General features: G+C 36.2%; 3 protein-coding genes, 1 long non-coding RNA gene and 2 other non-coding genes across 8 annotated transcripts in view; 3 read left to right on the top strand and 3 right to left on the bottom strand.

The window, feature by feature from the left end:
- The window catches only part of LOC149677190 (uncharacterized), a 271,284-nt gene that overhangs the window by 92,661 nt on the left and 151,405 nt on the right, over nt 1-27,218 (top strand). For both annotated transcript variants that reach the window (XR_016366592.1, XR_016366591.1), the window contains exons 2-3: nt 11,720-11,784; nt 14,124-14,183. This is a non-coding gene — a long non-coding RNA (uncharacterized LOC149677190). The remainder of the gene's footprint in view (nt 1-11,719; nt 11,785-14,123; nt 14,184-27,218) is intronic.
- On the bottom strand, nt 3,407-3,488 carry TRNAS-AGA (transfer RNA serine (anticodon AGA)). Its single transcript has one exon. It is a non-coding gene; the product is annotated as a tRNA-Ser (tRNA).
- TRNAS-AGA (transfer RNA serine (anticodon AGA)) lies at nt 3,638-3,719 on the bottom strand. Its single transcript has one exon. It is a non-coding gene; the product is annotated as a tRNA-Ser (tRNA).
- On the top strand, nt 4,026-6,605 carry LOC149677196 (pre-rRNA 2'-O-ribose RNA methyltransferase FTSJ3). The gene has a single exon (XM_089838211.1). It carries the CDS (start codon nt 4,114-4,116, stop codon nt 6,535-6,537), a length of 2,424 nt encoding a protein of 807 aa, XP_089694337.1. The 5' UTR covers nt 4,026-4,113; the 3' UTR covers nt 6,538-6,605.
- Nucleotides 6,598-10,631, bottom strand: Oseg5 (intraflagellar transport protein Oseg5). 2 transcript variants are annotated; one of them, XM_089838214.1, is made up of 15 exons: nt 10,495-10,631; nt 10,274-10,418; nt 9,978-10,197; nt 9,650-9,829; nt 9,480-9,589; nt 9,189-9,416; nt 8,761-8,885; nt 8,516-8,689; nt 8,207-8,445; nt 8,079-8,143; nt 7,729-8,018; nt 7,489-7,660; nt 6,983-7,245; nt 6,801-6,924; nt 6,598-6,728 (listed from the first exon to the last, which is right to left on the bottom strand). In XM_089838214.1, the coding sequence occupies exons 2-15, from the start codon at nt 10,313-10,315 to the stop codon at nt 6,657-6,659; spliced, it is 2,304 nt and encodes a 767-aa protein (XP_089694340.1). In that variant the 5' UTR covers nt 10,316-10,418; nt 10,495-10,631; the 3' UTR covers nt 6,598-6,656. The 2 variants fall into 2 exon arrangements, with proteins under 2 accessions (XP_089694340.1, XP_089694339.1); XM_089838213.1 differs by lacking the exon at nt 10,495-10,631 and having other exon boundaries at nt 10,274-10,484.
- Vhl (von Hippel-Lindau protein) lies at nt 10,534-11,497 on the top strand. The gene has a single exon (XM_089838215.1). The coding sequence runs from the start codon at nt 10,818-10,820 to the stop codon at nt 11,268-11,270; it is 453 nt and encodes a 150-aa protein (XP_089694341.1). The 5' UTR covers nt 10,534-10,817; the 3' UTR covers nt 11,271-11,497.

Below are 27,218 nucleotides of genomic sequence, written 5' to 3'. Positions count from 1 at the left end.
GGCGCATTCCTGGCGTGTTTTAACAGTACTTTTCCCGGTCTATAATAACTAAAATAATAGCAGCTATTCCTCTGCGCAGCTCCGTAGATCCTTTGCAAAAGGGGTGGGAGAAAATTTAGCGCCAAAAAATGTATTTCCAAATTGCCACCTACGACTTACGTAAGACCGGGTAAGACCCATAGTCGTCTCGAGAACGACAATGCGTGTTATTAGAAATAAATTAACGGAAAGTTATAGATCATTCCATTATAGACAGGGGGAAGAGCACTTTACAGGGTGTAGGGGTGAAGAGAACTTTAAAGGGGTGTAGGGGGTGAAGAGAACCTTACAGGGTGTAGGGCGTGAAGAGAACTTTACAGGATGAAGAGAAGTATATTCCATAATTTCAGGTTAAGATACTTCCGTAACCTGGGTATATTTTTAGGGAGGGACAGGTTAAGTTTTAAAAGATAATTGTGTTTATTCAGGAGACGTTTTTCACGCCGGTAGGGGGTGCTGCTCTTGAAAAAAACGACCTTTACATATTCGACCTTCGAAGATTCTCTCTCTCTTTTTTTAAATTTTTATCCCATAGCAGTTAAAGTTAAATATTTTAAAACAAGAAACGCCTTTACTTTAGTGGTTAAATTCCAAAAAAAATCCACATATACGAATTTTATGAAATTTATTTTTATTTCTTCCCAAAGTAATAATTTTATTTGATAAGATTAATGTGATATATTAACCGTAAATTAACTAAACTATTGAACAGGAATTTCGGTAAAGTTCTTAAAAGCCTTTCCAATTTCCGCCCAATATTACACTTTTTTGAGATTATTTGAGGGTTCTTTGAACTTCTTTTTTATTAAATAATAATATAATTAATGATTTTTATTCATTTAAATTGAAATGAAAAAAAAATTAATTTTAATTTGTTTCCCATCGAGATCGTGATCAGTATAATTCTACGTTTTAATTGCGCTTCAGAAATAATTTTCTAATTCCCTCCGTAAAATTTTACAGTAAACTGGGTTGGTGTAAATTAAATTTAGCTTTATTAAAAGATTTATTTAAAATATTTTTATTTTGTAAAAACTAAACAAAGTTATTTATTGTATCTTTAAAACTTTCGCTGCATTTTTTTTTTCAACTTCCTTATTTTTAATATAAAAAAATCATTTATTATTTAAAAAAGAATAAGAATCGTCGTCACAGTTGAATTAATTTTAAAAATCAAAATATATTTCCTATATCAATATTTTTTTATTTTTTTTTATTCCAGAATTTTCCCATTTCATTTTTGTAAAGAAATTTTTATATCAGTTAAGTGAAGTGAAGTGGTTTTATCTCTAGAAGTTTAAACCAGAAAAGTAACTGATTTTAGACTAAATATTTCATTATTTGAAGTAAGAACAAGAAATAACAACATTATCTTAAAATTCAGATAAATATGTTTTAGATTTGATACCAAATAGGGGTTTTTTTATTTTCCGATTGACTCATAATCCATTTAAAGAAATTAATCGATTGACTTTTAAACGCCCAACTTTTCTCCCCTAAAATAAGTCCGTATTCTAATTAATCCCACGAAATGCGAAAGGAAATCATTAAAATTACGTGGGGGTTGTAATCCTAGTTTTGCCTACGCTTATATACTTAGTCTGTAAATCTCCTGTAAGCCAGTTAGGTCATTTCCTAGCTAGGTAGGTACGAGGGGCAAACCACACACGTGAAATTAGGTGTACGAATAAAGTCTTATGAAGTACTGTACCTTGAAAATCCCTTTGAAAACCCAGCAAGTTCATTGAACACCATTTAAAAACCCATAAAATCTCTTGAACACCCTTTGTAAACCCCGACGTCCATTGAAAACCCTTGAAGTCCCTTAATAACCCTTTGAAATCCTTTTAGTCCCTTGGAAACCCATTAAAAACCCACTTAGTCCATTGGAAACCCATTAAAAACCCACTTAGTCCATTGGAAACCCATTACAAACCCACTTAGTCCATTGGAAACCCATTAAAAACCCCCTTAGTCCCTTGAAAACCCTTTGTAAACCCCATGAAGTCCCTTTGAAGTCCTCACCTGAAAATTAAATTGACGTCACTTGAAGCCTGAAATCAGGTGTGAGCTCTCCCTCGGATAGGCAACCGATGAAAGGGTCACGCTGACGCCGTTAATTCGCTTCCGTTTTACTTTGAAAATCCTCATCGCCCACCTTTATCTATTTCAGGTTAACCTGATAGCGTGTAGGTTTAGTATCCCTACCGAATCATATCATGGCATGGCATGGAATTAGATAAAAGTATCCTCTTCCGTAAATAAATTTTTAATCAAATTGATAAAAGTTTTATCACATTTTGATATCTTCATCGGGTTTGGGAAGACTATGGCAGATTTTATTGAGAAACTTTCTAAGGAGTTTTTTTCATCAAAAGTTGCTTTCCTGAATTCATAGATTACGAAATGAATTACGTCGAATTCCTTGATTTTAACTGTTGATTACTATTTTATTTTTCTAACTGATAAAATGTTTCTTTTCATGTTATTGTAAATTTATATTTTTAAGCATTTCCGGAAGTAGGATATAAATTTAAATACTTTTCTTCCGGCGTCGGAAATGAAAAGGATTCGTATGTGAAGAATAATGATTTATTATTAAGGGATAATAAAAACAGTAAAATTAATTAATCTACCTTATTTAATAGTTTTTTAAAAGTGAAATTAAGACTTAATTATTAAATTAATGATTACGCTATTTGCAATTAAATTAAATTGAATTAAATTCATAAATTCTAACCTTAATTATTAAATCAATTAGTAGAGGATAAATGTATTTATTATCATGAGTATATTAGTTTCTTTGTACGGTTATAAGCCTTTTGATAGAATTTAAAACCGATTCTTTAAAATATTTCAAACGTATAACTTCTCTATACCTCTTTTCCAATTGCTTCTGGTTTATAAAACGGTTCGTGCAGTGCAGTGAACTAAAGTCACGAGTGTAAAATGCTTTATAATCGTTTCGCTGTCGATTTTTATACCTTAACTCATCGATTAGATTCCCAAAGTCTGATTAATTTTAACCCCCACCCCCTCCTCTCCACCTTCATTTTAGTTTTAATTCTTCATCCATTAAAATGTGAGGCGCGCTTAAGAGATTTAAACTTAAGAATCATCAGAATTTAGCTTCATTGCGGGGTCGTTGCTATTTCAAAAAATAAGAAGAAAAAAATATCTTCTTGAACTTGCGTGGGATTGGGAGTTTTAAATTTTTAAACATATTTTAGAAATCTGCACGATTTCTTATTTTTAACAATATTTGGACCGCTGCATCTTGTTTGTAGGTGCTTATATTTTCTATATTATGAAGCGACAAATATTTTAACCTTGACAATTATATTTGTTTATTTGTGTAAAAATTATTCGCAGTCGGCAGGATTCGAACCTGCGCGGGGAGACCCCAACAGATTTCTAGTCTGTCGCCTTAACCACTCGGCCACGACTGCTTGCCGAATTTTCTCTTAGAGCAGTATAGGAAACTAAATCACTCGCCGTTGCTGGTTAAATAGCGGCCGCTTGCAAAGAAGCCTGCGCTTTGCATAAGAATGTTAGATTTAAATCGGTTCATTTCTTTATTATTTATATAAAAGTAATTCGCAGTCGGCAGGATTCGAACCTGCGCGGGGAGACCCCAACAGATTTCTAGTCTGTCGCCTTAACCACTCGGCCACGACTGCTTGTTATATTTGCGTAATTAAAAATAATTTGAGATTTTTAACGTTCTGAATTAATCATATTCACTATTACAATTAAATCTCATTCTCTTGGATTATGAATTAAACCGTTAATACATATCCTTTAAGAAAAATCTCTGAATACGGGCGTATGCCTCTGTGATTCAAACTTGGCGCCTTTTTTTCTTTTTTTTTTGTTGTTATTGAGTTACATAAATCCGTCGCTAGATGGCCACCTTATCCCGTAAAGATCACTATGGATCCCCCTATTTTGCTACCATCCCTCCCTCCTAACCTTAACTGAAAAGTCGTCTGCTTCTCGTCAACACGTGGATAGAGAAGTAGGCTTAAGGTTGTGAGTTGTCCCATGATTTAAAGCGTGCTTATACTATTGAAAATGCCGAAGAAAAGCAAAGTTGGAAAGCAGCGTAAAGATAAGTTTTATCATTTAGCCAAAGATGCTGGATATAGGTCTAGGGCCGCCTTTAAATTAGTACAATTAAATCGAAAATTCGAGTTTTTGCAACGCGCCCGAGTCTTAGTTGATTTATGCGCTGCTCCAGGAGGATGGCTACAAATAGCCCAACAAAATATGCCCGTTTCCAGCGTAATAATAGGTGTAGATTTGGTTCCAATTAAACCAATACCAAACGTAATTACTATTCAAGAAGATATTACCACGGGAAAATGCAGATCAGCGATTAAGAAGCATCTTAAAACATGGAAAGCTGATGTTGTACTAAATGATGGTGCTCCCAACGTAGGAAAAAGTTGGGACCATGATGCTTTTGCCCAAGCCCAACTTACATTACACGCTATGAAGCTAGCAACAGAAATTTTAATGAAAGGAGGATGGTTCGTGACTAAGGTTTTCCGTTCTAAAGATTACAATGCATTACTATGGGTCTTTAACAAACTTTTCAAGAAAGTTCACGCAACTAAACCTCAAGCTTCTAGACACGAATCTGCTGAAATTTTCGTTGTATGTCAACATTATTTAGCACCAGATAAAATTGATCCTAAATTCCTGGATCCAGCTCACGTCTTCAAAGATGTAGAACCTGAAACAAAAAAGAAGTTAAACCTCTTCAAACCCGATGGAAAAGTGAAGAAGGCCAAAGCTGAAGGTTACGCTGACGGAGATCTAACCCTTGTTCATAAAGTGCCAGCTTCAGAGTTCATCCACAGCAATAACCATTTGGAAATACTCGCAAATTGCACGGAAATCTTCATTGACGATGACAAAATCTTAAAACACCCTTTGACAAAGAATGAGATCAAGGAATGCCTCTCTGACATCAAGGTTTTGGGGAAATCAGAGCTGAAGGATCTCCTTGCGTGGAGGAAAAAGCTCAAGCAATACTTTGACAAGTTAAATTCCGGGAAAAAAGCTGTAAAGGAAGATGGAGAAGCTCAAGATGAAGAAAAATTGGAAACACCGAAGGAAATCAATGAAATTGCAGTTGATAATGAAGATGAGGATGACGATGCCAGATTAAAAGCTGAACTAAAACGAAAGAAGAAAAAGATTTTAAAAGACAAACGGAAACTACAAGCCAAGACGGAATTAAAAATGATCATTAAAGATGACGAACCAATTGCCCAAGAAGATGCCGAGTTATTCCAATTAGAGCAAATTAGAAAAAGAAATGATTTGAATTTAGTCACTGAACAAGATGCATCCGTCATCCCGGGAGAGGATGAAGATGAAAGTGATGATGATGATGACATCCATCCATCGCGTAAAAGAAAAATCACATCATATGACCGTGATGATAAATCCTTGGAATGGAACCAGTACAACACCAAACTTAGTGAGAGTGAAGATGACAGTATGGATGAAACTGGAAGTATCCAGTTATCAGAATCAGATCATGAAGATGAAGATGACGAAGGAAGTGATGCGGATGATGATGGAGAAGTTGAATTGAGTACCAGAGATGTGAATCCATTAGTTGTAGATCTTGCCGATGAACCAGATACTCATTCTAAGAGGGCGAAGATATGGTTTGATAAAGAAACCTTCGGAGACTTGGAAAGTGATGAAGATATTGAACTAGACCTCATGGCGGAAAATGAGCAAAACAAGAATGAGAAGATGGAGGAGAATAGAAAAAACGGAACTGATGAAACTAAAGATGAGGAATCTGGAGCATCGGATGAAGATGATTCTGACTCTGATGACGATACCTCATCATCAGATGAAGATGAAAAACCGGAAATCCCGCGTAAAAAACGAAAGAAAATCAAACTTGATCCTCAAGGAATGGCATTAGGAACTCTCATGGTTCGTTCCAAGAAAGCCAAACGCGACATAATTGACGCTGCTTACAACAGATACGCCTTCAATGACGAAAACCTCCCGGATTGGTTCACTCAAGATGAAGCCAAACACAACCGTCCTAATATACCAGTTAGCGCGGAAATGGTGGCTGAATACAAAGCCAGATTAAAGGAAATTAACGCCAGACCAATTAAGAAAGTGGCCGAAGCTAAGGGAAGAAAACGCAAGAGGGAATTGAAGAAATTGGAAAGAGCTAGAAAGAAGGCTGAAGCTGTAACGGAAAGCATGGATATGAGTGCCCATGAAAAGGCCCAACATATAAAGACCATCTATAAGAAGGCCTTGGCTGAAAAGAAGGATAAGAACGTCACCTACGTTTTCCCTAAGAAAGGAATTGGAAAGAAAGTCCGCAGACCTCCCGGTGTCAAGGGAAAATTCAAAGTTGTTGATAAGAGAATGAAGAAGGATGATAGAGTAAAGAAGGCACAAACAAAAGGAAAGAAATCTGTAAGGAGGAGGAAAAGGATGGGACGTTAAAATACACGAAGATCGCCACTAACTAATCTTGTAAAGAGAGTCAAAAATAAAATTTAGTTCAATTAAAACTAGTATTTATTTATTTCTTGGGTAGTGATTACATGTGCATAAAGTAAATATTAAGGCCCGCCTTGTTCCCGCTGGTTTTCCCTCTCAATTTCTTCATTAATTTTATCCCAGTTAATTTCAATCTGAAATAAAAATCCATTCATTCATTAGTTCTTTATCTAAATTAGTTTAAATTAAACTAATTAACTGTTTACCCCTTTAGAATGTTCTAAAAACTTCTTATTACTTTCCTCCATCTCAAAACGTTGCAAATATTTTTGCCTAAACGCGATAACAGTGTCTAAGTGGCATTTATTTCTTAATGCCAAATCCAAGGCTCTATATGAATAAATAAGATTAGGTTTAATTAATTCCATTAAATTTTAAGTTAAAATACCTGTCCCAATTATAGTTATGAATATTGTTTAAAATAGCTCTGAATGGCAAACCAGCTTGCAACAAGTAAGTCTCAGCGTCTCTATTATTACGACATAGAAGTGCCATTTCCGCATCTCTTAACTCACGTTGGGGCAAACTTTTTATATGTTGGATATAATAAACCTTATCCACTTCTTCTAATGCAGCGTAGGCCACTTCGGCCGTGTTTAAATCGCGAGCCGCTGTTGACATAGCGGCTAAACAACCCCATAAAGCTTCATCCTTTAATTAGATTTTATGATGAGTAACGTAACATTATACCTTAAAAGGAAAAATCGAGGACTACTGCGCCGCCATTGCTTTAGTGGCGTCTTCTAAACATTATTCTTATTCCCAGCCCTTCTCTCAGCCTGCGAGAATTCAACCAATCCCGTATGGGTTAGGGTTCTGACGCCACCACTAAAGCAATGGCGGCGCAGTAGTCCTCGTTTTTAAGACTACTGAGCCAAAGGGAAAAATAAATACGTTAACGAAACGGCACAATCTTAAGGCATCCTCCCAATGAGATGATGCAACGTAACCGTGTAAAACTGAAGCATAAGGGGAAACTGAAACGGAAACTTGAGACCCGTCAGCGCGTCTTAATGTTATATGGTTCCCAATGAAGTTAACTATCTGGGGATTTTTACCAAATTCCCTGAAATTGATGCGAACAAGTATAGTTAATTAGTGAGAGAAAGTGATCATAAACGTATGATTGAGTACCCGGCTCTTCTTTCTGTTATTGTCCTTGGTAAAAGCCCAGGATCGACAAATACAACATTGGGATAGTACCAAATGATTAGACGTCCTCCTTCTTGCAATGTTGCCAAAATATTGGCGCTATCATTCCATTGCATTGATTGCATCATGGCCCCTAATTTATACGATCTTAAAGCGGCACTCGGTTGAGGTCGAACCATAGTCAAATATAAATCGTTATTTTTATCAATGATAGACAGTTTTCTTTCATTTGGGAGTCCGCATTGATCCAATGCTACCTCTAATACCTCAGCCTATTAAGTTTATTATTAATTTAAATTAGGTTTATCATAACTTTAAGTGAAATAATTCACTTTATGCGTGTAAGGTTTGCCATCCCCCAAAATTCGCCCAGTTTGTGTATCAAACAGAAATATAACTAGAGTAGAAAGAAGATTAATTGTAGTAATTAACTAAAAGGAAAAAGTTAATGAAGATTAACCTTTTTCATCAGATTTATCTCTTATTGCGGCCGCATCGTTACTTAAACTAACTGTGTAGGTATTTAAGATATCAGGTCGCATTCCGGGCCATTTGGGTGAACTTAGAGCCTTTCCGTCATAGGAATAAAGTATAACCCCTCCACCATCGACCAATAGAAAGTATTTCTCCGCTTGCATTATAAGACTAGCATTGCCTTCTTTTAAATCAGTTATTTGCGGAGTGTTCCAGTTTCTAGTACTACATTAATTAGCGTAATTAAGTTAATAGCTCTTAATAAGTACTTAATTTTAAAAGTAATTGCGCTAACCTATATATAAAACACTGGTTTGAAGTTACAACTATCAAATGACTATAACCCAACGAAGTTTTTATAATATTGTCAGTAAAGTCTAAGCTTTCAACTACATCATTTGAAACATTTCTAACAACAATTGTTTTACGTCCCCGGACGGTTGCTTCAAAGTTTTTCCATTCTAAACGCCTAAAAATATGCACCGGCGGTTTTAATTAAATTTTATAATTATAAAAGTGATCAGTTTTTAATTAAATCACTTTTCTATCACGTGGGCAAAAACAACGTGACCATTCCCACAAGCTCCAGCAACTTGGGTTCCATCACTGGACCAAGATACGCTATAAATGCTTTGAGTTTGAGGTTTATCCAAAGAAAATGACCACTGAAGTTAAGTTTTATTGGTGTTAAAATATTATTTTTATGCCAGGAGTTATTAATTAGCGATTGCGTAAGTTCATAAGGTATGTTCCATAAGTTCGTCACTGGTCACTTAGAGCTGACGTAGGTGGAACGTCATAGATTCTCGTAAAGCAAAGACGCCAGATGAGGCGCTGTCAAAGGCTTAGGAAGATGGACCTCACCAGGCGTCGCTTTACGAGAATCTATGACGTTCCACCTACGTCAGCTCTCAGTAGCCAGTGACGAACTTATGGAACATATCTTATGAACTTATGTTATTATATACCCCAGTTTTATCGCATAGTCTTAATGTATTGAATGACCCGACGCTAAATAACTCTCCATCAGGTGACCAAGCTAAAGATGTGACGGGATAATCCATGGCGCCACTCGTATACAAAAGGCGGCCATACATATCCCAAACTTTGTATTTACAATCCTCCCCACCCGATACAATATGAGTATTATTAGGATTCCAGGCTACTTTTAGTATAAGAGCTTCGTGAGCTTTCCACTATTTTAATTCAATTTAGTTTTAATGGTGTATTTAAAAATTATATTTAATTACAAAATTAACCTGTAAAGGTTTGGAATTTGGTTGTAAAGATTTAATGACTAGATTGCTACCCAATGTGTAAAGAATTTGATCAGAGTTTGGACCCCAAGCGATGGAATATATTGGAACATCTTGAAGAATTTTTTTTATAGTTACAGATTAAATTAATCAAGTTTGATTAGTTTAATTACTGTTTGAAGAAAGGGTTGATCGTAGCATTCCGCTACGCGACCATATTTTAATTTGCCCATCTTCACCCGATGTTACTAATGCAGTTCCATCATGACTCCATCTCCCCGCCAATACAGCTCCTCTGTGAGCTTCAACACTCTTTTCTATACGACCCGCTTTACTAACTAAATGGAATTTTCCTGAATACGTGAAAATTTTAAGTAATATTAATATTTAATTGGTAAATTTTTAAATTTTGGTAGATAGGCCTCCTGGTGTAAAAGTATCAATACTCCTTGTCTGTAAACTATATATTGATAAATTGTCCATTTTTAAAACAAATCTGACCATCAGTTGAGGTTAATGCAAATAAATCGGTTCCAGATTGCTTTTTCGCGGCCCCAGCTAAACGTGGAAACCAATGTAAATCGGTTGGAAATATATCTTCGGGTAAATCCGCAACTTTGGTTGCGTCTCCAGTTTTGAGGCTCCATTGTAAAAGTTGGTGATCATCACCAGCTGAAAAAGCAACTTCGGTTGTGTACCAACCAACGCAACTTACCAAATCCTGATTTAAAATACCCAATTTTACTTTAATTTTAGTAAAAATTTCTTTAATTTAATATATTTCTGTTAAAACTTACGGTATGTTTGGCCTCTTTCGGCAAATACGTTTTAAACCGCATGGCATTTGCTATTTTAAACTTTTGTTTACATACACAAAACCGTCGTCATAGCAACAGCCTATTTTTTTAAAAAAAAATACCAAGTTTTTCGCTGATCGCAGCACTGAACGAACCAAATAGGAATAACTGCGTTTCAGTGGGATTCGGTACTCTAAGCAAGCGAACCGGTTTTCCTCTACCTTTTTGGGGGGTTGCTAGAAAGAACTGGTAGCACTGTAAAGTGACGGGACGAGTCGCACGTAGTTTAGTTTAACCTTGAAATCAACTTGACAGCTATTTATTTTAATTAAAAATTAAAATTATTTGTCTACTAGACTACCTTGATGGTGTTTTTTAACCTTCGCCAATATGTATGGCTCTTTGTGCGCCAAGTTAGGAGTCGGTATGCCTAGACATAACACGCGTTTCTTCAGTTCTAGCTAAGCCTTTGATAGTTTATTTACAAAATTTCATTGGTAAAGAGTAGAATTGTTTCGATCTAATCGAATTATAATTAAATAAAATGATGGATGAAGTGGAAGTAATCGCGGAAAAGAAGAGCAAATGGCCGAAGTCCGAACTGTCGATATTCCCTAGTTTGGTTAGATTCATAAACAGAACTGAACGTAATGTTGAAGTTCTATGGATCAATTACAAAGCAGTACCTTATTACTATAACACATTGGCCCCTAATGAGTTTCTGGACGTAAATACGTACGTTGGACATCCATGGATCTTTAAAGACGCTGAAACAGGTGACCATATGGTGGTACAAAGAAAAATAATGTACCTTCCTAAAAGACTACCAAGTACCCCAGTAAGAAGATGCGTGACCATAACCTTGCCAATATTCCCTCTTAAAACTCGTTGTTTACAAGTGTTTAAGAAAATTTTGGATAATCCTGATAAGATTAAACAACTGGAAATACCATTGTCCCTTAAACAAGAACTTGAAGAGTATTATGCCATGAAATGATAAAATTTTGGTAATACTCACCTTTTCAAAAGACTGAGAAAATACCTTGGTGTTTAATTGTAATTACTGTCAAATTAATATACATTTATGATCAAATGTTAATTTCTGTTACTGAATTTTTACAAAAGATGTACTTTTTTGCCTGGCTCATCTTTACCATTTTGTATAATTTTACAGGTTATTAAAATGTAAATAATTGGCATTATTAAACAAATTTTTTGAAAGCATTTAAATAATATAACTAAGCACAAAAGGAACAAAAAATAAACATCAAATTAGGGCAATTCTGAGCTCTTAAGGGTTGCTATTATTTTGGTTTTCAAAAAACCCGCGGTCGAAATTTCTAGTATGAAAACATAGATGGCGGTAGTGAATCAATTTTCCCCTTTTCCCGCCAAATATTTTTTTTTTTTCAAATTTCCCGCTAAAACATGGTTTCTGTTATGCAGGTTTGTCGAATATGTTTACTTCCGTTGGAATGGATTCAAGTTAACCCTTTTGATGATATTTTAAGGTAAATATATATTTTTAAACTCTATAATTGTATTTATAATTACATATAACTCTAAGACATTCTTAATGTAGAACCGTTTTAATCTAAAGTATTTAATACGGCCTAATTTACGTGTCAACCCCTTAATAGAGTATTTTGTGACGAATTACCAATCATAGGGCCTAACATTTCTTCAAAGTTGGTAGCTTTTTTTAATCTTCTAAATTGGTCGTGCATAAAACCAGGCATGTGTTTTGTTCAAGACAGAACCACCCTAAAAACGAGACCAAGCTTCCATTCTTTCTTCAACTCTTTTTTTTTTCTTTAGTCGGGCTAGGAGGACAGAGAAAGTATTTTCATATATATAAAAAAGACAAGTCCTTTGTGTTTGTGAGATAAAGAGGCTAGGGTGAAATTATTAATTTGAAATCCTCCCCTCCCCCTCTCACTCTAGAGCTCTTCTTTCGAATTTAGTCAAGCTGAAATAACCTCCTTTACAATTGGTGTAGTATTTTTTTTTTTACTTCGCGCCCTCTCTTTGCCTTCTAAAAGATGAGAGAGAGAGAAAAGGTTTTTTGGGGGGTGCTTTTTTGTCCTCTTAGAATCCCTCTCATATCTCTTAAGTTAAGTTGTTTTTTCATCTAAAGAAGCCCCTTTCTCCTTACCATTTATTTCGTTATGTAGAAAAAGGACTCGCAGAGTAATTGGGTAGAAAAGCGTCACTTTTCTTTCACTTCTCTTTAAAGGAATAGTGTTAAATGTTAACGTTGCAACTACTCGTCTCCCTCGCGATGAAATCTTTTAAAATTTACACTAATTAATCTAATTAAAGTGGTCTCTAAAATTAACCTAATTTCGTTAAAGAGATACAATTCCTTCATTCTTAAATTAAATTTTGAAATTACTCGTCTCCCTCGCGATGAAATCTTTTAAAATTTACACTAATTAATCTAATTAAATTGGTCTTTAAAATTATCCTAATTTCGTTAAAGAGGCAAAATTACTTCATGCTTAAATTAAATTAATTAGAGAAATTACATGAAAAGTACGTTATCTCCAAAACATTGGGGTAGGGGACAAGGTAACGTTAGGGCTATACCCATGGGACTAGGCCTAAAGAGTCTGTGACACTACTCCTTTAAGAGAAGCGTAAAAAATCTCAGTTTTTCTATCTCTTTATTCTCTCTCTCTCTCACTTCTTTAAACATCCAGCTGGAATTAATTTGGAAATGGGAAACCTTGCTATTTTTTTATTATATTGAAAAAAAAAGGGTTGTGATAGTAATTGAAAGGCGCGGGTCCTTTTCTTTATTTCCCCTTCTACATTTTCTCACCATCTTGTGTTAAATTTTGTTTAAATAGCGGAGATGTTTCTCACCCCCCCCCCTAGCTCTTTCTTATCAATTTAAATTTTAAACGTTCTGTAAAGGTACTTTTGATTGGTTTGAAAAGACAATTAAAAAAAGTTCCAAGTTATTTAGAAGTTAATTAACAAGTTGGGCAATCATAACTGAAATTTTACTAAGCTATATTTTTATTTATTTATTTATTTATTTATTATTACGAGGATGTTTTAAGTTTTGAAGTACGAACAAAACCTCAGATACTGTTGTTTAGGGCATAATGAAGCGGGCAATGCTTACACCTGATTTATCTATTATGTGTTAATAACATTTTTTTTCTTCTTTTCATAAGTAAGATTTTGTAATTTTTTTGGGTTTTTTAAAATAGCTTTTGGCTAATACCCTATTGTCTTTATTCTCATTATAAACTGAGTTCCCAACACAAAACAATAGCAACATTGATAAGAATTTGGTAGAGACTAAAGAGTAAAAGGATTCGGGGAAAAAAAATTGGAGAATAACATCTTAAAGACACATTGAGGGGTGACTTTGCGACGAGGTGTCGGATAATTAGACAATTTTCTAATTTCAAAATAGGATACTTAACGCTTTTGTCTATAAGATTGTCTATAAGTTTTCGACACCTCTCTCACTAGCTTTGGGCTCCTGATTTTTATAATAAGAAAAGAGAACCTAGGAGAAAAAAATGTATTACTAGAAGATAAAACCTCTTTTTTTTTGCAAAGCGTCTTGCCTTCATTTAGAGTAACAAAGAAAATCTTTTAAAGTCATTTTTGTTAAAAGTCGAGCTGCTGGCCTTTGTTATCGACGAAGAAAGGTTTTGGGAAAATTAGTATTTTTTAATATATATAAATTTATATGTATTACTTGTATCGGGATATATCAGGTTTCATATAAATTAAAATTTCAAGGCATTATGGTTATGGGAAATTATTAGTTTTCCGAAATGACTTAATCGAAAAAGTGAAAATTAATTAATTTTTATATTATTTTTAGATAAATTTTAATGAATTTTTGGGATGAATTTGAGTCGAAACTGAACAGTACTTTTTAAAGGTAAGAAAAGATTTTTTATTTGTGATTTTTGTAAATTGTTTGTATGCCTTTGGTTTTACCGTTGTTGTTATGCCAACAAATCCAACCTCTTCCGCACGATTTAAGCCCTTTGAACAGCGAGTCTCGAACCGCAATCGCAATTTAAATTACCCAATTATCTTAATTAAGAATACAATTTTACATAAATGTTCACACACCCACATAAGCCATAGAGTTAAATTCTTAATTATTTTCTTTCGTACCCTCCTAACGGTCTATTTATACTCGAATTTAAATATTCATCTACATAAAGAATCTAGCAAAAGCAAAACAAAAAAAAAAAACCCCTTTCAATCTAGCATCAAACCAACTCATTCATTAGAAGTCAAACCATACACCGCGACAATCTTGAAAATGAAAGGAAAAAGTTAATTTTGCAAAGACCAACCATAAGTTTATAAGTGATATGTTCCTTCCATAAGTATGACACTTCCTATTCTTCGTAAGGCTAGAAACTTGCTGAGAGCTAGTTCGAGGGAGAACGACGGAAGCGAGAATTAATACATAGTTTACAGGCATGGAGGAATCCTACCATTAACACAAGGAGACCAGGTGACTTAGAGCGAAAAATCGTCTGCTACTTTACGCTCTAAGTTGCCTGGTCTCCTTGTGCAAATGGTATGAATCCTCCTTGCGTCTAAACTATGTATTGACTACACTCGGTGGTTAATTTTGCAGAGGACTTCCATCTTCCTATTTATTCTGCATTACTAAGCCTTTGACAGCGCCTTATGCACCAGGCGTTTTCGCTTTAAACTGAATCTACGACCTACCTCACTCACTTCACGACAAGCCTCTCTGAGTATAACCACGGAACAAACTTATGGAACATATCTTATGAACTTATGAAAGACGCTTATTTCTGTTATTCCCTTTGGGACGGAAATTCCAAGACACGACGATGCGCAGTTTTGGTTTTCATTGAACAAAAAAAAAACCTTAAGAGAAAAGAGAAAATAGGCTCACTTCCTTTTCGTATTTCGGCGACGGGGGTTTTTGGGGTTGAAATAAAAAGGCTCGCACAAAGAGTGGTTTTTGTTCCTTCGTAAGCCCAGCACGCGCGCGCGCTCCGCGATTCGTTACGTTTTCCCCAAATGACTTTCATCTCAGTTTAAGCGCGAAGTTTTTAGTCCTCTCCCCTCTTTTTTCTTCTCCTCCTTAAGAAATGCTGCCTTCTAATTCCGTGACATAATACGTGTAGAAAAAAGGGCTGTCTTAGTTTGCTTGGACGCTCTTTTGGCAAAAGATTTAATTAATGCTTCGTTGTCTTTGAGCTGTGAAATCGGACTTTCTCTCCACGCGCTTTTAGATTTTTTCAATGTCAGAACGAAAACGGCTTAAGTTCGTTTTCTGGCGGAATGATGTCTTGTATGTTAAATTAAGTAGAGGAAGGGGGCTATTTGGTCAGTTTTCCCGGGGCCCTTACCTTCTAGGGGGCCCTGGCTACCTGTAGGAGGGGGCCCATATCGTCAGGGAATTCAGTGAAATTAGTCGTAACTCTGTATAGTAGTTAGTATTAAATTTTGACTATCGTATGTACAGGGTGTTTTTGATAAGTCTGCATGCATAAATTAAGGGGGATGTTCTTAATTAAATTTAAGGGGTTATCCGTAAAATACTCTTTACAATCTTAACTTGAAAACAGTGGCCCGAACGACGGTAAAATACAAACACGCGCGTAAACTCGATATTTCGAAGTTACTTCGTTTTGATTCTCAAGTAGTACTAAATATTTTGCCGCGTGTGGATTCCCGCCATTTTTATCTCGCGCCTTTCTCACGAATAAATAAAAACAAGAGGGTTGCAACTGCTCTAATCGGAGCTCTCTGGATAAACGCCATTTATCCTTTAAGAAGGAGAGAGAGAGAGAAACTCTCGTGCCGAAATTTTTTTGATTGATGGTTAGTTTAGCGAAAGGACAGATGGGATAGAGCGGCGGCGCTATCTGAGGAGAAGGATTATTGGGAAACGCTCCAGAAAGATTTGATTCCATTTGTCAATCTCTCATTTTTATTCGAGGCGCGCGAGCGTACGTGTGTCCCGTATTCCGTAAGTCTCAACTTGTACACGCTACAAGGGTGGTCTCCACGGCTAAAAAGGACGAGCTCTTTGAATGAATGATATTCCTCTAGATTATTTATAACTTCAAAGGGTTTCTATTTCTCTTCATTTCCTTAACTTAATCTCCTTAACCCCAAAAGTTACGCCGTAATGATCGTAAAAATATGATATTTTACTAAGCACACTGAAAATCCTAGAATACTTTCTGTTTTGAAAGAAATCTTCTTTCTTGGAAACGTGGTACCAGCCAACTATTTTAAATCTTTTTTTTTTTGAGTTGGTGGACTCGGTTTTGAAATTATAGTCATGATATTTCCTCAATAGTTTTGAGGTGTCTATTCAATTTCATACACTTTTTTGAGGTGTCTATGCAATTTCATACACTTTTTTGAGGTGTCTATGCAATTTCATACACTTTTTTGAGGTGTCTATGCAATTTCATACACTTTTTTGAGGTGTCTATGCAATTTCATACACTTTTTTGAGGTGTCTATGCAATTTCATACACTTTTTTGAGGTGTCTATGCAATTTCATACACTTTTTTGAGGTGTCTATGCAATTTCATACACTTTTTTGAGGTGTATATGCAATTTCATACACTTTTTTGAAGTGTCCATGCAATTTCATACTCCTTTTTGAAGTGTCCGTGCAATTTCATACTCCTTTTTGAAGTGTCCGTGCAATTTCATACTCCTTTTTGAAGTGTCCGTGCAATTTCATACAGTGTTTTGAGGTGTCCATGCGATTTCATACACCTTTTTGAAGTGTCCATGAAATTTCATACTCCTTTTTGAAGTGTCCATGAAATTTCATACTCCTTTTTGAAGTGTCCATGAAATTTCATACTCCTTTTTGAAGTGTCCATGAAATTTCATACTCCTTTTTGAAGTGTCCATGAAATTTCATACTCCTTTTTGAAGTGTCCATGAAATTTCATACTCCTTTTTGAAGTGTCCATGAAATTTCATACTCCTTTTTGAAGTGTCCATGAAATTTCATACTCCTTTTTGAAGTGTCCATGAAATTTCATACTCCTTTTTGAAGTGTCCGTGAAATTTCATACACTTTTTTGAGGTGTCCGTGCAATTTCATACACTTTTTTGAAGTGTCCGTGCAATTTCATACACTTTTTTGAAGTGTCCGTGCAATTTCATACACTTTTTTGAGGTGTCCATGCAATTTCATACAGTTTTTTGAAGTGTCCATGCAATTTCATACAGTTTTTTGAAGTGTCCATGCAATTTCATACAATTTGTTGTTAAATTCATGTATTTTCATACAATTTAATGAGATGTCCTGTAATGTCCATACATGCAGTTTCATACAATGTTTTGAGAAGATGTGCATGTAGTTTCTGTTTTGAGAAAGTAGCTCAAACTATAAACCATGTTCTATAAGAGCGAATGTTCCATCCAGTATTAATTAAAAATGACCATCAATTTAAAAATTGTTTGCAAATTTTACATGGGAGATTTATTATTTATGTACATTTATATTTTTATTTTATACAATACTAGATTTTCTCTTGACCCTCATACCATACTTTATAATATACATTATAATCTTTACAGTAATATTGATTTTTCTTGTAAAAAGTTTTAAGAAGAGGAAGTTTCGGTGATCATTAATCAGTCCTTCCTATGAATATATATCTCTCTCCTTTTTAATCGAAAAGACTTCAATACATTTCCTATACGTGGAATCTTCCCGCCAAATAGCTATACGCCGCCTGCAACAAGCCGCCCACTAGTCGGTTTAGAGTCGTCGAATCTTTTGAATATTTATCAAAATAACTTCAGTGCTTCCCGTATAGGGTTTTCTCTCCAAAAAAATTTGAAAATGCTTTTTAAGCGCAACTTTAAAAACTCCGTGGTTATCAAAGAAAATTGAATTGATGGCTTTTTCTTAACCATAGCAATCCGATTTCTAAATTATGAATAGAGTTAGGCCTATAGTGCAGTCGCCATATAAGACTTTTTCTAAAAACTCCGTTTTTTTTGTTGTTATATCGAATGAAAAATTGACATCGAAATGCATTGTATTTCCGTATAACGCAATGCACCCTTAATCATATTTTCTTAAAAGTTAACTTATGTGATTGGATGAAAGGGCAAAGTGTATAGTGCCAAGTATTTTAATCGGGTTTTTTTAGGTTAAAGTTGATTCTTGAATACTAAAATTAATATTTGTTGTGTGAAGAAAAATATGTATTTCGTAGTCGTGGCCTTATAGAACATTTTCCACTCAAAATCGATCTCCAAAAGGAACATCCACACTTTAATTTATCGCAACTTATCAGAAACACAACTGCTAACTAACCGTTTTTCCAAAGTATTAAGTTAAAACATTAGCGTTTAGCATTTTGCTAAAAAGGAGCAAACCACCTGCTAACGCCAATCAAGATGAATCAAAAACGACACGAAACGGAGAGAATAAACGCTCTGTAAAGAGAAAATAGAGAGAAAGAAATGAATAAGAGTATAAAAGAGAGAGAACCGATTTGCTCGACAACGTACAAAAGGTGTTTTGTAAACCACAATAAATTACTAACACCCGAGCCAAAAGGGACCCTACATTACAATTGTCAACGCACCTCGCATTGGGTGGCACCTTCTTTGTCTTATTTTATTCGCCATTCTCTTCAATTGAAGTAGATAATCGCGAAATTATCAATACCTTTCTCTCACCTACTCCCATCCCATCATTGGTCCATATCATTCTTAATTGCAATTACTTCGGTGTATTTTACTTTTGGTTCTATATGGGTCCCCGTCTTTTTATTATCCGCTTAAATTAATGAACAGTTAGTTTCTCGCATTGCCTACCACGTCGCGCGTCATGGCCTAAGCCCTCACGAATAGCGCGAACCTTTCAAAGACCATCCATTAATCTTCACAATGGAACAGGTGACACTATCACTTTTTATTACGATTGTGTACAATTGAGTCCCTGTTTGGACGGATGATAGATAATGGGTACTTATTTCTAAATATAACGATATATTGTTGCGTAAATTAATTGTAAATACTTAAGGCGCCGCAACTGATTTAGTACAAAGTAACATTAGTTTTTATTCGCGATTGAAATCTTATAGGTTGAGGAAAACTTTACACTAGTTGGTTCTGTTGAAACCCTAGCTAACTCTACGTCCACTATAGCCGGCGTGCACTCTGCAGGTGGTGGTGATATACTTATGTATACACTCGTTTCTGGCCCATTTTCCATCTCTCGGAAGTGGTGGATCATCTGTTTTTATAATGCGATTCCATCAAAGCATCCCATTCTCTAGAGATATCCTCTGTTCTTTCCTCTTCCCAAAATACTTCATTTAAAGACCATAGCCAACCATACATCCAAAGTCCATCCTATAATCTAGCTCCGTTCGCATTAGAAAAGCACGACATGGTTACGTGATCTTCGAAATGAGTGTGAGTGGCCTTCTTCTAAAGGCCTTTTCAGAGATGGGTCAAAAGGTTGATTCAGCCCAAATTGGTCATTCCACTTGTCCAACTTCCAGGGAGTGTAGATTTTTGAGTTCACCTCTTAAATATTGTTAATTTTCTCTATCTGGGTGCGGACGAAACTTTGTGGGGAAAGGAGCATCTTTTGGATCCCTTCTTCTTTTTCTCCTCCATTGTGGACTTTTACGCGTTACTTATAAACCTCTATTGTGTTTGTCGGGTTGGGAAAGACTTAGGAGAGGTTGAAACGGAAACTCCGGGACAGGCGGGCGGGCGATCCGGGACTCTTTAAAAGCGCGCCGGGCGTCGAGTCGTGGGTGACCCCGAGAGTGCGTCCTTTGCCCTTATGGCTCGCCTCGACAGGCTCGGGGTTTGCCCCTATAAGAAACGGGCAAAGGAAGGAAGTAGCCAACGCTCGAGTGGCGTCCAGCAAAGGCCTAACGCGACCCCGAAAAACTATGAGCTTTTATGAGAGGGTGAAAAAGGGTATAAAAGCCACGCCGTACGAAAAAGAAAACCCCGGCAAAGGAAAGACTATCCGCGACTATTATATAGCTTATAGTATTCCATCCCATTCTAAGTTTACTATTAAAGCCACGTTGTTTTATACCAATTAACTTTTATAGTTTGAAATATCATTCTATAGCTTTGATTACAGTTTACTTTTGGTTTTGAAATGGACTTTTTTCTCCCCCTTTCTCTTTGAATTCAAAGTTTTCATATAATCTTCATGGAACTCGATGCTTCCGGATAAAGGAAATATGGATGGCTTTTTTATCCCTTATGGTTATTTTTTATATTTTTCGCACAATACCCTTGTCTATTTGTGTTTATTTAGTCTGCATATAGTTTATTTGTTATATATAAAGAAGTTAAATATAAAAATAAGCCCAAACAAATCAACTAAAAACAACTCCGTTCTCCCAGATGAGAACAAAACCATGAATGACACTTATTTTTCATTTTCCGGGTAGTTTTCCAAAGACATAGTTCTTCCCTCTCTCTAGCGGGTTTTAGGACGGTGTTTAGAAGCGGCGTTGCTATGACGTATAAAAATCTTTCATTTCTCTCAGTCTCCTTTTTGGAAACGAAAGATAAGAAAATTGAATTCCTCTCTCTGTTCAGTTGGGCAGCCGAAAATGGGAACATTTGAAGAAACGATATACGCTCATGGACCATTTCGACGCGGTATCCGTGCCACGATTTTCCCCGCCTTTTCTAGCGTATTTATCATACTTTACCCCAGGAATGAACCAGAACTGCTCAGTCATTGTACCGAAGTTGTCTTTAGGAATTTAGGGAGGCGGTAGCTGAAGACGGAAAGGTCGGCCCCATAAACACCTTTAAAAAGAAGAGGGGCTGCTTGCTGCTATAGGAATGCGTATTTCTTTGGTAGGGCGGCTAGGGTGGGCGGACTTCGCGGTTCCTCTCGTTCTTTTTCTAAGGGAATAGAAAACCCACATAAAGAATGGCTAGCTCCTCTTTTCATTCTTCCAATGGGGATTCAGAGAAAATATGAAGTTTGCTGTCACAGTTAGACTTTAGTCAGTTATAAGAGAAAGGAGTCACGTTCGCACTGAAATTCTTAATTTAATTTAAAAAAATAATACCAAATACTTCAATCTTTATTTGAATTGTAAAGTGAAAAGGTGTATTTACCCAAAGCCAGCATTTAGGCGTTGCAATCCTAATGTATTTCCAATACACCCCTGTAGAACTGTTTATCACGCAATACACCAGTGTTCAGGATAAAGACAGCATTTAGGAGAGAGACTCTGAAAATATTATTTGTTTGCAATGAGCTTACTCTAATTAAGCGTATATCTTGAGTAGTTTACCATATGCCTGAAGAAAATAATTACTTAAATTCTCTACACATCGGAACCAAAACCGAACGGGCTTCAATTCGATGTCAAAAAGAATAGGAACAAAAAAAAAAGCTAGAAAAGTACCGACCGAGTTTCCACGAAGCCAAATGTATAGCTGTATGGTGCGAGAAACGGAAATCAAATCGGTTATAAACGTTAGACTGAGAGAAATTTCTCACTCTCTCTCTCTCTCTCAGTCGCTTCTTCCAACAATCGCCTTTGCAAGCAGAGCCCGCTTTAGGGCCTGGACAGAAAAGTAAAAAGGGATGGATACTGACGACTGACTGGATGGGGGGAAAACGAACCTATAACTGGGAGAAATGTAAGGCGGGAAAATAGGAAATAAAAGATATTTTTCTCCGGCATCATCGAGAGAAAGATGCCCCGAGGCCCCATATTCGTTTTTTGAAGGTATACAGAGACTGCGATGCGGGTATAGTTCTGGGTCCCTTTTTTTCTTCCTCCTTCCTCCTCCCTAGATCTAGCAGTCCCGGACTGGTACTCGGCAGGCAGTGTACTGTCTTTTACAATTTTTGAAGACGACCGACTAGCTCTGGTGTGTATTTTTGTTAGTTTTTCGGACCGTCAAAATGAGAGAAAAGATGAGAGGGATGGTGAAAGGGGATGGGGATGGGAAAGGAGAGAAAGATGGAAGGAAGAGGAGAGAAAAATAAACTCGGGGGTTTTTGTATTTCCGTAGTCGCAGATAAAAATATTAGGATTGAAAAGAGGGAGGGTGGTGGTGCTGGTTTAGTTGAATTGAACTGTGGTGGAAATAGGATGTAAGAACTCTGATTGCAAGTTTTCCGTGCGGTTTCCAATGCTTAGTTCAAAATATTGAAAGAATGGGGAGTAATTCCCCTTAAATTTAGTAGTACACTTCTGCTAGATAAAGGTTTATTCAATAACGTTGTTAGACTATTGAAGACTGATGTTTTACTCTACACGTGTGGGGGCCAATCAATGTTGTGGGAGCCCATGCATACCCCCTTAATTAAATATTGTAGACCCAATTCATGTTCTGGTGACCCTGGTTTGACCCTTGTAACACTTTGTCCTATAATTTATATCAGACTTATCAGAAACACCCCAGCCTGAATATCAGTGCAAAGATATGTATACTACCACCGAGGGGGTAGACACTTTGGATCTCTGTGTACACCTGAATTCAAAAGAGTTCAGCTTTGACAGTGCATTGAGTTCAAAGCTTTCGGAACTCAGAGTTCAGCTTTGACAGTACATTGAGTTCAAGACATATTGTACACCTGAGTTCTCAAGTGTCTACCCCCTCGACTACCACACTCTCCGAAATAAATTTCGTAATATTTTCAAAGTTACTACGATGTGGCCCTGGAAACATTTGAGGACACAGAGAAAGGTTTTGGTGCGGCGTACGCTACGTGTTTCTCGTTTTCTTCTTCTGTTCAAGGGAGTATCGTCCCTAAAGAACTGAGAGAGGGCGAGAGAGAGAAGGGGTGGTAAACGTGCTAGCTACATAGGATAGTGTATATACGATGAGAAGTACCTTACATCACATAGGAAAAAGAGAGACTCGGGATTCTTTATCATTATTTTCTCCCTGGACGCGCAGTCTCTTCTTATCAGTCGTTCACGCAGCCACGATTAATGTTTAACATCCTATGATCCAGTTATTTTTATATAGAAAGAGCACCAGGGAGGCTGCAGTGAGTGGAGAGAGAGAGAGAGAGAGAGAGAGAGAGAGAGAGAGAGAGAGAGAGAGAGAGAGAGAGAGAGAGAGAGAGTTCTTTTTGAAGTGTGCACGCTTGAAATGTTCTTTACATTTTTTCTTTCATCTTGGTTGGGTTTCTTTTAACTGCACGTAAGGTATTCCGTGTCGAATTTAGTCTAGGCGACGAGGAAAAGAGGTGAACTTAATTCACTTCTTCGGAAAGATATTGTTATCTAACTTAAAAATCGGCATCCTTATCTTTTGAAATTAGATTTTAGATAGGCTTAAGATTTAAGAGTTGTAAACAATTATTACACCCTTTTCATGCCTGGAGAAATTATTAATTCAAAGGTTTGTTGTCGCTCATGAGGGTTGACAGAATCTTTGTGAGTCAAGAAAGAAGGGTTAGCAGTTCAGTTTGAATCAGTACGTGACTCACAGACAGACGGTTTCAAAATTTTAATTTTAAAGCTCTCTCAGATAGTAGATAGAGGGCAGTAATTTCTTCTTGCTCGTTGCATGATGTCACCCATGAAAATTGTTGCTAGATTGCAATAAATATCTTGCAGCTTTGAAGGATAAATAAAATTTAATTAATTACGAAGTTTCATAACCCGTTTAACCCTTTGAATTATACCCAACAATAATCTCAAACTTCTGTTATACCCCGTCGGGAATTTGAGTTGAAAATCCTTAAAAATACGACCGAAAAACGTGCGTCGTAGTTAAAACTGCTTATAATTCAATGACTTTCAATTGCTTTTCTATTCCATAACGGTAGGAAATAAAGCCATCCATACATCATGCTCTAAATGATAGCATCTTAAAGCATATACGACTCCAATTTATCTCGGCTCCACAGACCATTGATTAGCCTTTGAATATTTTATTAGTATAATAGAGACATTCGCTTGGGAGTGATTTGTCATTGGATTTACAAACACTGTGTTGACGCCGGGAGGGATTAAATTCTTACCTCAGGGCAGGATTTTATCGTCTATAGGGTTAGGGTTAATATCAGGGACAGCCTACCCTATCTTGATGTAGGCCTAGTTAATACCCGCGGGTTCGATTACGTTATCTCGCTCCAATGAGGGAATGATTTCTATAATCGTGGCTAGCGCGGGAAAACAGTCGGTCACGCGTTAGAAAAAGGCGCGATTTTGCGCGGGGATGGTAAACGTGGCTAGCACGCGCTCTTCTCGTGGTCCACGAGAGCTAGATGGAATAGAGTCAAAGCGGGGGAGTCTGTAATCATGTCATATATTCCCACCTTTGATCGAATTCACTTTAGGCAGGTGGACCAACTAAAGAATCCTACCCTGCACGATTGAAGTCTTTAATTTGTGCATGAATCCATGAATGACTTAATCCGTCGCGTACTTCTGTGACTCAATTTTATTTGGGCCCTTGTTTGGAAGTACTGCCATGGTACCCATGACCCCCCAATCGAAAAAAAAAGAAAAAACCGTTTTACTCTATCCTGGTTGGGGTTTTAGCCCCCAAGACACGTTCAGGGACAGCTGCTACGTTATTGTCCATCGTTTTTATGTATTTTTACGCCTCTTAGGAGATTATATCAGGCGGATTAGGTCAAAGTTTACTAATCCTGATAGATTGTAATTTGGTTGCGTGAGACCAATCTTAATTTCCGCGGAGTTTTTATAATTTTGATGATATATTAGGTTCTGAGGTTTAAACAGTTATTTTGTTATTGTTTTTACACAATTAAATAAAACCTTTTCTTTAATTTTTCTTTAGAAAATTGGAACGGGATCGGATTGAAAATAGTTAGGTCTCAAACAGTTCATATATAATTTCAAAAACTATTAGTTCCGTCTTAAATAGTTCATCTGAATTTAATACACGCGAGTCCGCCGAATCCTCCCGCTTAAACTGGCACTCTGGCAGATGATAGTTGAAAAAACTCGAAGTGCAAAATTTTAGTGAAGAGCGAAGACAGATTCAGTTTGCGCGGGAAGCAAGTTAAAGGCGTGTTTGAACAATATCATCGTCAATGATCAGAAGTGATTGAATCAGAAGAAGAAGTAATTAAAACAAAAGAAAAAGTGATTGAAACGTAAGAAATTGAAACTGTTAAAGTTAAACCTTGGTCAGTACAACGTGGACAACGTCAACTTCGGCCGTTAAAGCGAATTTCTTCAAAACTTTTGACAATTTCTTTTTAATTATGCATACAACAGCAACAAAATTAGCCATCCCAGCACCCGTAAGTCCATTTTTTATTATACTTAACCATATTTGCTCTTTATTAAAGGTGGGGTGGCGTAGCGGTTAGCGCTTTCGCCTCGCAGCAAGAGGATCCCGGGTTCGATCCCGGACTGTGGCACCGGGTGAAAATCTGGGAACAAATCCTTCTGCGTAGAGTTTGCAAGTTCTCTCCCCGCTTGTTAAAGGAGTTTTCCTCCGTGGTCTAACCCGGTTTCTCCTTTCCATCAAAACTTGCTGAGGTTAACGGTAATAGTTAGTATAGGGCGCTGTAGGTTAGCTGTGGCATAGGGGCTAGCCACCACCCCTCTATGCATTGTAAAGGGACCCACCTGTAAATAAGCCACAGGCTTAGTGTGGAAATCCCTTCGTAGACAAAAGCTTAGATTATTATTATTATTATTATTTGCGTTTCCATCCTGTTCACGTCAGAATGATACATTGTATCTCTGTTTCATCACCCATAAAACCTAACTGGGTACATAAATCAGTTGGAAACAATATTGACTAAGCTAGGTAATAATCTAGACTCTTCAAAATATCTCATTAAATGGAAGAGATACCCTTATTTTCCTTTCGGGAGCCAATAAAATCACAACCAGGGGGAAACTTAGCTTTGGCTTAACGAAAAGGAAACTGAGGGGAAAACTGAGACCATTTTGAAAGAGAAAATTATCCCGAAAGCTTTCCAAAGTATTTCTAGGATAAACTGTATGGAAATATACCTGCTTATGCAAATGTAGTGACTCTCAAGAGAAAAGTCTGAGAACGGTTTTAGCTCCAGACTTTTCTAGCTCCAAGAATAGAGGGCTTTCGGTCATTAGTAGTAATTGATCAAGGGACCCATTCCAATGCGCGCAATAGATGAAGTCTCTTTTCTCGATTCTCTTTTTTTTTAGTTCACTATGGAAAGCTATAGCTAGCTATAGTTGAATGGTAGCTAGCTAGAATAGATTCTAAATTCGACAGAAGCACTCCACTTTATATACCGATAACTGAACTATCTAGGTGATGAGTTGGGATTTTTTTTTTGCCTTCATTCCTCTTTCATAATATAGAGGATACCCTAACCTGTTATGTTTTAAACTTTAATTAATTGTTTGGTGAGTGGGATACTCGTGTTTTAGTCTGGAAGCTGTTTAGATGCTTAACTATGACGCTGTGATTTAATACCGCAGTTGTTTGTTAGAATTACGTATATTTTATTTGTTGGGTGGAAACACATTTCAAAGTTACAACATGCAATGCAAACGTGCCTGCGAATAATAATATATATTCAACTTTTAATCTTAGTCATTTGATAAAATTAATGTCTAACCTTTTATAAAGATAAAATGATATTTTAAACCTTGGATAAAGGTGGGGAAATAACATTTTTAGACTTGATAATGCTAGGAAAATAACATTTTTAGACTTGATAATGCTAGGAAAATAACATTTTGAGACTTGATAAAGGTAGTAAATAACATTTTTAGACTTGATAATGCTGGGAAAATAACATTTTTAGACTTGATAAAGGTAGTAAATAACATTTTTAGACTTGATAAAGGTAGTTAATAACATTTTTTGACTTCATAAAGGTAGTAAATAACATTTTTAGACTTGATAAAGTTGCAAAATAACAATTTTAGACTTGATAAAGTTGCAAAATAACATTTTTAGACTTGATAAAGTTGCAAAATAACA

This window comes from Phalangium opilio, unplaced genomic scaffold (genome assembly GCF_054372755.1).
Source record: "Phalangium opilio isolate 3A_F unplaced genomic scaffold, DU_Popi_V2 ptg000045l_1, whole genome shotgun sequence".
NCBI lineage: Eukaryota > Metazoa > Arthropoda > Arachnida > Opiliones > Phalangiidae > Phalangium > Phalangium opilio.
Note: the sequence above shows the minus strand (reverse complement) of the source record. Positions and strands in the feature narration are given on the sequence as shown.